Raw genomic sequence first — 11236 nt, 5'->3', positions numbered from 1 at the left:
TGCCGTAGGCCAGAAGAGGGAAATCGATATAGAACAGGACAGTCGGCAGAAAAATATCGGTGGATAGGGGCCAGACAGGCTTAAAAGTCTTCCCCTGTATGCTCAGGACCCCTGGCTCCTCAGGTATCTTGTAGATGTGGCTTCGAGGGCTTTGCCGGACTTGTAGCTGTGTAGATGCAACTGCGTGTTGGGTGCGCTGGGGCGACGCACTATTTACTAGCCCTGTCTTGACGAGCCGGCTTGCGCCCGTCGAGGCTAAGCTGACTTACACGCCAGGTGCGGGGGCTCACATCCTTCAATCGTAGTGAATGGACTCTGCAGAATGTGGATTTCAATAGACAGTATACAAGGCGAGATGACAGTCTTTTTCTAGCTTGACTCTGATATGTGTATGTACAAGACAGGGGCATGAAATTGTCCGATTCTGCAGCGGCCAAGCAGCGACCATTACCGCGTCCCAGTCACTTGGCTGACCCATGACGCAGCCTCACAGCTTGCTCCTCTAAATGCTTGACATGAAAGTCTGCTACTGGACTGGGTACACCGCGCATGACTTGCTCGACTTGCTTCATGAGCAGCTGGCGTGGATTACACACCCCATGATCCACCCGCGGCTCGTCCGTCGTCTCTCCAATGTCATGAATGACCATGCTTGCAAGAACGCGGTCGAGGTCGCTCAAGCTTAGCTTGACCTCGGCGGCCGCGGGGAGCGGCCAGAGCCCAGCTCTCGCGAGACAGAATGTTATGGAGCCCAGTGCCATGGACTCGCATTGGTGGTGTCTGACCTGCCTCGCATGGCGGCACCATCTCGGGCCTTCATCCGCCACGGTGAGTCTGTCGGTGACGTCGCGAACTACATGCAGTAGCTTCTGAATAGCTTGGATCCGAATCGAGTCGATATATTCTGTAGCCACCATTGTTAGCACTCGGCGGAACTTCAAGCCATTTCCTCTTCATGGGAGTCTTGCTATGCATCTTACCAAGTATATGCGGAGCTTGTACTTCATCACCCTCATGTATACTTCTGGCTCGTGGCGGCTCTTCCATCAACAACCGGTGCGCAACTATGCGAAAGGTCTCCGTGCGCCCAAACTCCCAGGATATCCAAAGCAACTTGGGCTGGATCATGTTGGCGTCTCTTGAGATTTCCGACGTTGATGATATCCAGACATCGATCCAAGGCGAAAGGAGCGGCGTTGCGTCGTAATAGTTTGTTAGTACCGCGAGATCGTACAGGTGGTCGACGGATAAAATGTGAGGGATGCGGGCAACATTTGCGTGCGCAATATTCAAAAAAACTTCCATAGGCGCGGGATTGTTATCTGGAAGAACCACACGCCAGCCGGCCGAGTCTTTTGGATCGTGCTTTGCCTCGACAAAAGGACCATGCAGCATGCGATCAAAAACCGGTGATGCTCTGGCCAACGTGCGAGAACAGACCAGAAACTCGGCACGCTGCCAAGAGTCATCTCTTGTCCCAGGTTCGCGGCCAACTTCGAGTCTAAGATCACCGCGGCGATCTACTACAACGAAGTCGCTGCACATGTTTAGGGTTGTGATGGTTGAGTGCCAATTTGAACTGCAAGCCACCCACGTCGGGCTCTATTTAAACCTTTTGACTAACATGAACAGCCAAGCACCACTATGCACATGTCTCTATAACTTTCCTAGGAGATCCACTTTCGTATTTATTTTTGGTCCTCGTTTTTGGCTCAGGCAGTGCATGCACACTCAGGGTCACGGAACAGGGTAATAAACACAATTCGTATGGTCGGCGCTTCCCCACGACAGCGCCTAGTAGCTTGTGTACAAAGACTCTCAGAAGTAGTCAGGGATCATAAATTACTTTGCTAAATCTAATTGACCTGTTCTAAATGTAATGATAGCAAAACGACTCGGTATATCGCTCATGACCTGCTTCATGGCATCGCTGAGGTGTTGGTTAGGATTACAAGCTTGATGATCAAGAGTATCGCCTTTGCTTTGTCCAATGACATGAAGAACAACGGCATCCAACCTTGTGTATAAATCCTGTACGCTGTATTCGACATCCTCTGCTTTTGGCAATGGCCAAAGATCGGCGCGAGAGAGACAAAACATCAGTGACCCAAGAATCATGGACTCGCAACGGTGCGGGCCCAGCCACGTCGCATGGCGGCACCACCGTGGGCCTTCATCAACCACTAAAAGAATCTGAATCATGTCGCGAAACACATTGCAGAGCAGAGCAATGGTCTGGAGTCGTATTGACATGATGTGCTCTGCCAAGCGAGTCAACTTGGCTGGCCATTTCATCTGCACGCTGTGGATGCTCACCTATAATGTCGGGAGGCATTTGCAGAAAAATTAAATCCGACTTCGCAAGCCTAGGGGCGCTTTCCACAAATTTCTTCGTCGTTCGAAAAAATTCCTCGCGAAATCCCAGAATCCAACAAATGCTCATCGCCCTAAGCAATTTCTCATAGCTGTCTTGCAGTTTGAGGGCGATCGATTGCGTCCAGGGCGTTGCCCACGGCCTGAGAGCAGCCGTCGCCCCATACTTGTGTGCAACGACAACTAAATCGTAAAGTGCTTCAACGGATAGCTGCGTCGGCATCTGGACAAATTGAGAGTGAATGGCGTGCAGCAAGATCGCTAAAGAAGCTGGCTCGTCGTGGGGTAGCTCGATGACTCGATTCTCCGACAACAGAGCCGTACTTACGTCCTGCCCGTCGCCAGCTCCGTGGAATATCTCATCGAAAACCGGTGAGGCGCGAGATAAGGCGCGGGAGCACACAGCAAAGATCACGGGTGCAGCACTGTGAGCGAAACCAACCCGAAGTTGAGCATCGCTGTGATCATCGAATTTAACCTTGCTGGCAGACATGTCGAAGTTGTGAGTTGGTGAAATTCATCGCAGGAATTCGACGATGCATTCTCTCAATCTTCTAGAAAAGCCACCAACATACTTTCCATATATGATCCCGGAACTGTCCATGTGGCTGGAAACTACTGGCAGAAGCTATTTTTATCGCAAGCGTGGCTGTGTTGCCGAGCTTCGCCTTGGACTCTGAATCCACTCTATGAATGAGCTTTGGTTCCAGGTCTGGCAAGTCTGCCTCGAGATGCATCGCCAAAATCGCATCTAAAGAATCGATTGCTAAAAAAAGAAAACGACAATACGAAATAGGAGGTTGCTAATTGATCGCGCTCTACCACAATGTTTGGGGGGGGGGGGGGGGGGGGGTGCTTGTATGGGGGATCCGGTGGCTATACAGAAACAATGGTCAAGTCTTATACTTGGCTACGTGCGCCTGTTGCGAAGAGCCTATTATTGTAAGAACTCACAGTGATACACATCTTCACAGTCAAAATGGATGATGAACCCGTTATTTTTGACAAGCATGGAGACATTCAAGTTCAATTGCGAAGGCATTCTCAGCTAGACGCAACCATCTACGTCGCTTGTTCTCGCGCTTTAGCTAGAGCATCACCTGTTCTACACTCTCAGATCCGCCAAAACTTGGCTTCGAACGCCTCAGGACATCGGATTTTCCTGCGCGACTTGGCTATCCAAATTGATGGCAACGACCACGACTCCTTGACAATATTTCTCAACATCGCACACGCGCATTTTCTCGCGGTCCCACGCACGCTCAGTATCGACCAGTTATACAATTTGACAGTCTTGACGTCATGCTACAATTGCACATCATTATTGGCTCCTTGGACCGGCTCGTGGATGAGTGGTGTTCAAGGCGTAGTGCGCAGGTGCGACATTGCCATGATGCTTTGGCTATTCTGGGAGCTCGACTTCAGAGAAGACTTTTGCAAGATGGCGCGCAGGATGGTGGTGGAACTAGACACGTCCGAGTTCGCCAATGGCGGTCGCTTCTGGGGCAACGCGGGAACAGCGAGTATCATGGGTAAAAGCCTGCCCTCTCCCACGTGCGTTTGAGTTTGACGTCTGATCTAATTGATTTTCAGACCATGTTTCCCAAATACGCTTGCAGTCTTTACAAGCCGTTCTCGACGTCATCCACGACATGCTCGAGAAGCTGGTCGTCTTGGAAGAGAGCCCGAGATGGTCTCGTTTGGTCACGCAACTGGGGCCCAATCGCTGTCGGCAGGCTACATGCGCACTCCTCAGATCTTCCCTCATTACGGCTGGCCTGTGGCCACTTCCAGCAGCCGTTGAGGTGCAAGAGAGCGTGACAGAAGTTTACTCGAAACTCGCCGCGGTGGTTAGTCATGATCACATGGGCTGCGAGTTTGGGCTTTTTTGGTACAAAAAGATACAGGATGCCCTAGATCTGCAACTCGGCCAAATTGAAATGCTGCGCATCGACTCTTCAGGTCATTCGCCGGAAGTCTCATAATGGCATGCGTACTGCGACGGTGACCGTAAAAATAGAAAACAAACTTTGGGAGCAAGTGATGTACTTCATTTCCCGAATGTGCATAGCGTTTAGCAAGCCTATCTGTTTTCACTTAAATCACAACTCAAATGTACCAGATGAACAGCTTTGATGGATCTAATGAGGCCCTCAAACCAATGACTTCCTGTTAAAGGTCCGCAAGAATTAGTAGGAGCAAATCTTCGCTCAAGCAAACGTCAGCTGACAACAGCATCGCAGCCATTTTCTATTTCCTCATATTTCATTAGTTGTTCTTTTTATTCTCACCACCTTTGCTCATTTTTGCCAGGCTCCTTATTGTTACGGGTCGTATCACCTTGCCCTTGCGCCTCTGGCTGAAATATAACGTCGGCACTCTGTGGATTTGCGAAGAGTCTGGGACGTAATTGCTTTTGCACATGACGAAGTGACCTGCCAGCACCAACAAGAGTTCAGCTTATTTTTAATCAGCATGGCGTGGCAGAGCCAATTCATTCTCCAATACCTAGTGATCCATACGGTGCAAAAGAGCTTCGCGGAACCAATCCGGGAGATTTGCAAAAGTGAGACAAACTCTGGCAGTGACGTGGCGTACTGCGGTGTAGCCCGGACAGGGAACGCCCGCGTCTTGCTCGCGGGCGTGAAATAGCGCGGGAAGGCCATCTGCTCAATGCAAGGCTCTTGCTGCAAGAGACAGCAACAAATCTCGCGATATTCACAAAGCTTATTCTTCCATGGCCCAAATGGCTCTATGTTACGGCACTAGCCCTGTATGAATAATAGCTTGCTTTCATCTAAGCTGAGGAGTCCAGGGCAGCCCGACAAGCCTGCAAGTATGCGTCGCTCACATTTCACAAGTAAAAACTACAGGCTGAACGAACAGAAATTTATGCAGAATGCCAATTGCTGGAAGAAGGTGGGCCAGTGTGCGCCTCGTCCGCAGCCCTTCGGCTGATTCCGCAACCCTAGCAAGCCCCGTGCCAACTAATTCCTGCTTGAAAGCAGTGAGCCGCTGTCGGCAGCCTCGTTTACTGATGAAAGTGGGTGAAGGCTGCGGAAGAGAACCCGAGCACCCCTCGTGCTGGACCATAGGCACTTTTGCCAAGCCATCTAATTAATATATTGCCGTCCCCGTAAGCCAGCTCGGCAGGATCCCGGGGCATTCCGATAGAGACCGTTTCATTCGAGAACAAACTGTCCAGGACTTTGGTTACTCTATCGGCACTAATTGAGCAGTTGAAAGGTCCCCGTATGCGCCAGGTGGCCGCAACCTGGGCGTCCTGGGCGGACTTTTCTCGGTGGCGAGAGGATGGCAAACATCAAGCCACCACATCTGGCCCAGGTCTTGCCATCTCGTTTACTAGAAATTTAGCGCCTGATTTGCCCGCAACTCGGCAACTGGCTCAGAGTATCACAATCCCCATTCATCTCCATTTCTTACGCCACGAGCCGGTAGGAGTAGCGGCCCGTGTACAAGATTCTTTTGCATTCCTCCTCGCCAGGCTGAGCGATAGCCTTTCAGTGCGACTGCGAAGAGGCAAAGGGACATGCGGCTCTACCGCTACGCACAATATCGGCGTTAAATCGAGGGCTTAGAGAAACGCCACTTGCTCAGACAGTGGCACAGACAGAACTCCGCGGCGAACGATTGTTTGCGTTGAACAAAGTGTCGCTGATCTTCACAGCGCCCGCATCAGCCCCTGCTGTAGCGGGTAAGTTATACCCTGTCTTGCTAGTCACGCCGCACAAGTATCCTTGCCGATGCAGATCAGTCTCGCCCCGAAATCGTGGAGGGTCGTAGTCGCTCAGACTCTCGAGACTACAAGAACGAGGAAACATCCCGCACTCTAAAAGACATCTTCCTCGGGGCACTTTTATCGTTGAGAGCAGGAATTTTGCGCACCGCTCGCCAGGATCCGTCTTCAACATGTCGAACAGGCTGGAGAAGATTGCCCAGAAATCCGCCACTGGCGGCGTCCTGGACGAAAAGAATTCAGTTGTATGCATATACCCAGCGTCGTGATTTATCTGGCATCGCAGACCTAACCCGGTTCCAGACGCATGGGAATCATCACTTGGACCCCTTGGCCCAGACTGAGACACAGGCTCAGGCTACGATGAAAGACCTCACTGTCACGGATGATGATCTTCTCGAGGCCAAGGAGCTGCCTGCTACCTATTCCCTAGACGACGTGAAGCGCGTGAGTAGCGTTGTTTGATACCTGTCCGCAGTTCAAATTCCTAAACTAATTATTAGTTGATGACGCATGTGCATAAGATTCATAAGCGCGATCCCAACTTTCCTGCGACCATCGTAAACAAGATCGAGGAATTCTTGAGTATGTCAAACATAACCGCGACATGGCTTAGCAGACTAATACCTTAGGCGACGTTGATATTTTCCAAAATCCTGACAGGCATGAACAGATCATTGCCGAGATAAAAATCGAAACCGCTCTGCTCACAAACAACTCGCCCTACGCCGAAGTACGTGCTGTAGTCGACAACAAGGACGACCCCGACTTGCCCGCGTCGACGATTCGATCATGGCTCATCGGTATGATTTTTGCTTGCATCATGGCTTTTATCAACGGCTTCTTCGAGACACGTTTCCCCGCCATCTTCCTGAGCAGCACCGTGGCCCAGCTTCTTGCCTATCCCATCGGCACCTTCATGGCCAAGGTGCTCCCAGACCGCGGAGTTACCTTCTTTGGCGTACGACATAGCTTGAACCCGGGCCCGTTCAATAAAAAGGAGCACATGCTCATCAGCATCATGAGCGTCGCCTACGACTCGGCGCCGTACACGAACCAAATCATCTGGATCCAGGCCCTGCCGCAGTACTTTGACCAGCGCTGGGCCTACAGCTTCGGCTACCAGCTCTGCGTGGCCCTGTCGACCGCCTTTATCGGCTACGGATTCGCGGGCATGACACGCCGCTTCATCGTCTGGCCGTCGCACTGCATCTGGCCCAACTCGCTGGCCACGATTGCGCTCAACTCTGCATTCCACTCCACTGACGGAGGCCATCCCGTTCTTGGCCCCTCCAACACGACATGGAGATGGTCCCGTATCAAGTTCTTCATGGTCGCCTTCGCCGCCATGTTTGTCTACTTTTGGTTTCCAAACACCATTTTCGGCGCTCTCAGCACCTTCTCCTGGATCAGCTGGATTGCGCCTAATAATCGCATCCTGACCGCCCTCACAAGCTCCAGCACCGGCCTCGGTCTCAACCCTTTCCCTACATTTGATTGGAATATCATCACCACCCGAGTCGACCCGCTCTACACGCCAGCGTTTACCACGTTCAACTTTTGTGCTGGCACATTCGTGAGCATGTTCATGGTCATTGGTTTCTGGTTCAGCAACGCGTACGGCAGTGCCCATCTGCCCATCAACTCCAACCTGCCCTTTGATCGCTTTGGCAAGAGGTACAACGTCACACGTGTCTTGACCGAGCAAGGTATACTCGACATGGATAAGTACGATGCGTATTCAAAACCCTACATCTCCGCGGGGAGCATGACATTTTACTTTTGGTTCTTCGCCGTGTACAGCGCCTCCATTACCTACACGGTCCTCCAGCATCGAACCGAGATTTGGGAAGGATTTGCAGCGGCATTTCGCAGCAAGTTCAGGTCAAACAAGTCTGCGCGCGAAGAAGCTGAGACTCTAGATGTACACATGCGCCACATGAGAAAGTACAAGGAGGTGCCTGATTGGTGGTTCCTCATTGTTCTTCTCATCTCCGCGGCCGTCGGAATGATGTCAATGGCCGTTTGGCCCACTGGCACCAGCCCGGCTGTTGTCGTGTTTGGGCTGATCATGTGCGCCATCTTCGTCATTCCTATTGGCATCATGTACGCCATGACCGGCTGCCAGGTGACCCTCAATGTTCTAGCCGCGTTCATTGGAGGTACCGTCTCCAACGGCAACGCTGTCAGTATGGTCTACTTCAAGACCTACGGCTACCTGACATGCGCTCAGGCCATCGCTTTCGCTCAGGATCTCAAACTTGGCCACTACGTCAAGATCCCTCCGCGAATTTTGTTCTGGGCTCAAATGGTTCCGACATTCATTTCTACGTTTATCTTTATCGGTCTTCTCCAATACCAACTTCATATTGACAAGATCTGCACTCAACAGGCGCCATTCAAGTTCATCTGCCCTGCAACAAACACCTTTTTCACCTCTGCTGTGCTTTGGGGTACAGTTGGTCCTGCAAGGCAATTTGGTGCTGGGAGTACATATTCCACGCTTCTAGTTGGCTTCCCTATCGGCATCGTCATCGTGCTTGTCTTCTGGGGTCTTGGTAAGTGGTTCCCCAAGAGTAGTGTGCTTCGCAGCGTGCACCCGGTGGTCCTGATCTCTGGCGCTCTTGGCTGGGCCCCTTACAACTTGACCTACATCTGGCCCGCTGTTCCCGTCGCTGCATATTCCTGGTTGTTTGTTCGTCGAAAGTATCTTGCGTTTTGGTCTAGGTACAACTACGTCCTCTCCGCGGCCTTTGCTGCCGGTATCGCCATTTCGGCAGTTGTCCAATTCTTTGGTCTTGCATTTACCGGTGTTGAAATCAACTGGTGGGGAAACAATGTAGTTGGCCAAGGCTGCGAAGGCGTTGCATGTCCCCTCATGCCCCTACCAAAAGGCGAAGGGTTTGCCCCCAAGCCTGACGGTCAGTATTGAACTATTTCTGGGCTGTATAGAGAAGGACTGCGTCTGATCTCGTCCTGAGCGATGGGAAGTGTCGCAAAGTCTTAGGACGAAAGATAGGCGTCAATATGTTTCACCACATGTGTCTTCAATATTCGCCTGCAAAACGTCACTATCATGGCATCGTCAATAGACCGATAGTAGCGGATGTACTCCTGCTCGCCACTCTACACAAGGCTGTCTTTTTTGTTGCGCCGTCTCAGATTTTGCTTGCAGGGCTACCAAGATTTCCTAATGAGCTAGGTAAAACGTTTGTTATTGTCTACGTCAGCTGCGCGAGGAAGAATAGCGTCATCCACCTTGAGTCATCGAGCGCCCATCCGTGCAATCGGATTGGTCCATGCCTCAGCCTTACTAGGCAGCAGGTTGTTCTAACCAGAATAGTTGCCTCCTTAGACTAAACGTGTGCATCTCGCTTTACTTGAATGTAATCATAAATGATGTTCAAGTGACTGCAGGTCATAATTTCCCTCCTTGTTCATATTTTGAGCTTCTTTGCAAAATTGATCATGGTAAACTACAGTTCGCTCCAATTTCGACAGGACTGGCGCCACGCTGTCGACCAGGAGTTTATCAATTCAGACGGTCAGCCGTTTCCATATGCGCCGGGCGGACATCAGGGCTGGGGTAATGAAATCGCCAAAATCCCGCTACAGAATGCTTCGCGAGGCTGCATCAGCAGCGACGGCAGCCGCATGGCAATCGCCGTTGACAAGGACGTCCACGTGTTTGATACTAAAACGCATGACACAATTGCCGTTCTCAAGGCACATCTAAAGAGTGTGACCAGTATTGCGTTTCAGCCAAACAACGCCGGTATTCTATTAACAAGCAGTATGGCGAGTTGCACATGGACGAGCGGCAAGGTAGTGGTTGAGGCGGATGCAGCAATTATTGCTTGGAGACTTGACGAGCGCACAATTGCCGAGACCCAAGAGGCCGATCTACCCTCCTCGGTTGTCAAAGCCAGCGCGGCGGCAGCGGCGGCAGATCTTGCCAAAAGTGGCACCGAACTGCGGCCCGAAGAGTTGGAAGAACTGGAGAGACTCATGGCACCGAGTATTCAACATGTGGTCACAAAGCATGCGGCAGCGGGCAAGACTCGAATTCATGGCAGACTGCAAACATCCTTTGGAAGCAATGTATTCAGCCCATCCGGTCGCTCGATGGTGTATTTGCCAGGCAATTCTCCAGAGACCAACGACGTTGCCAAGTGGGACATGTGCATCTGCTGCACAGATGATCTTTTGACCCCAACACTTACTCTTTCAGGCCACACAGATGGAATCATGTGGGTGGGCTGGAACCACGACGAGACGCTCTTCGCCAGCGTCGCTTGGGACAGCACGGTTCGCGTCTGGGACGCCGTCACAGGCGAGACGGTGCACGTCTTCCGCACCGGCGACAGATGCCAGAATTGGACGGGTGCCTTTTCTCCCGACTCCAAATACCTTGCGACAACCGACGGCACCACTCGCGTGCACATTTACGACCTTGCCGCGCGGCGCTCGGTGAAGGCAGGCGCTGAAGCAACGGATGCAGCGCACTGGGTGTACAAGGGACCGAAGGAGCGTCGTGGATGGCAAAGAACGGTGGCGTGGCACCCCAACGGCACTTGGCTGGCGGTTGGCAAGAGTCACGGCGACGAGCTGCTTCTCCTGGACGTCCAGGAGAAAAGGGTCCTCCAGAAGCGGACCTTGTCCACGGCGGCCGCGCACGTCGACAGAGAAGAACTGCGTGCTACACTCGGACACTTTGTCAGCGTCAGCCAGGTGCGATTCGCAGACGCGGGTCGGAAACTTGTCGTGTGGAATCAAGGCGACGACAGCATCGAAGTTTTTGATCTAGAGAAGGAGCAGAAGTGGCGCTTCGGCCGCGGGGGCACAGAGGATGTACCTGGCGCGGAAGCCTGGCGCGATGAGAATGGCAAGGTGACCAGTCCTAGCGGCAGTGGCATGTTGGCGTGGGAGAAGGAATCCAACTTGTATATGGCAAGTATTGATGGCGATGCAGTGCGGTTTTGGTCCATCAGCTTGGATTGATTGTGCTCGCCACGTACTTGCTATTTTCTTCTACTTCACTGGTCAAATTGGTCCGTACCACTAACGTACAATATTCATCTTCTTAAAGCTTTATTTTTCCGAAAT

General features: G+C 51.9%; 4 protein-coding genes across 5 annotated transcripts; 3 read left to right on the top strand and 1 right to left on the bottom strand.

Moving 5' to 3' along the window:
- Positions 1 to 461: 461 nt before the first annotated feature.
- LMH87_002167 (uncharacterized protein) lies at positions 462 to 2335 on the bottom strand (the record flags this gene model as incomplete). Its single annotated transcript, XM_056193576.1, has 5 exons — positions 462 to 904; positions 981 to 1579; positions 1631 to 1642; positions 2165 to 2261; positions 2317 to 2335. 5 exons carry the CDS (start codon positions 2333 to 2335, stop codon positions 462 to 464), a joined length of 1170 nt encoding a protein of 389 aa, XP_056050600.1.
- A 1428-nt stretch (positions 2336 to 3763) lies between these two features.
- On the top strand, positions 3764 to 4358 carry LMH87_002166 (uncharacterized protein; the record flags this gene model as incomplete). The annotated part of the gene is made up of 2 exons (XM_056193575.1): positions 3764 to 3905; positions 3967 to 4358. The coding sequence occupies 2 exons, from the start codon at positions 3764 to 3766 to the stop codon at positions 4356 to 4358; spliced, it is 534 nt and encodes a 177-aa protein (XP_056050599.1).
- A 1945-nt stretch (positions 4359 to 6303) lies between these two features.
- Positions 6304 to 9062, top strand: LMH87_002165 (uncharacterized protein; the record flags this gene model as incomplete). Of its 2 annotated transcripts, XM_056193574.1 has the most annotated exons (5): positions 6304 to 6375; positions 6434 to 6577; positions 6634 to 6715; positions 6804 to 6933; positions 7010 to 9062. In XM_056193574.1, 5 exons carry the CDS (start codon positions 6304 to 6306, stop codon positions 9060 to 9062), a joined length of 2481 nt encoding a protein of 826 aa, XP_056050598.1. The 2 variants fall into 2 exon arrangements, with proteins under 2 accessions (XP_056050598.1, XP_056050597.1); XM_056193573.1 differs by having other exon boundaries at positions 6763 to 9062.
- A 536-nt stretch (positions 9063 to 9598) lies between these two features.
- On the top strand, positions 9599 to 11131 carry LMH87_002164 (uncharacterized protein; the record flags this gene model as incomplete). Its single annotated transcript, XM_056193572.1, has 1 exon — positions 9599 to 11131. The coding sequence occupies one exon, from the start codon at positions 9599 to 9601 to the stop codon at positions 11129 to 11131; it is 1533 nt and encodes a 510-aa protein (XP_056050596.1).
- Positions 11132 to 11236: the final 105 nt, after the last annotated feature.

The sequence above is a fragment of the Akanthomyces muscarius genome, chromosome 3 (genome assembly GCF_028009165.1).
Source record: "Akanthomyces muscarius strain Ve6 chromosome 3, whole genome shotgun sequence".
NCBI lineage: Eukaryota > Fungi > Ascomycota > Sordariomycetes > Hypocreales > Cordycipitaceae > Akanthomyces > Akanthomyces muscarius.
The sequence above is the reverse complement of the archived record's forward strand: the minus strand, read 5'-3'. Positions and strand labels throughout refer to the sequence as shown.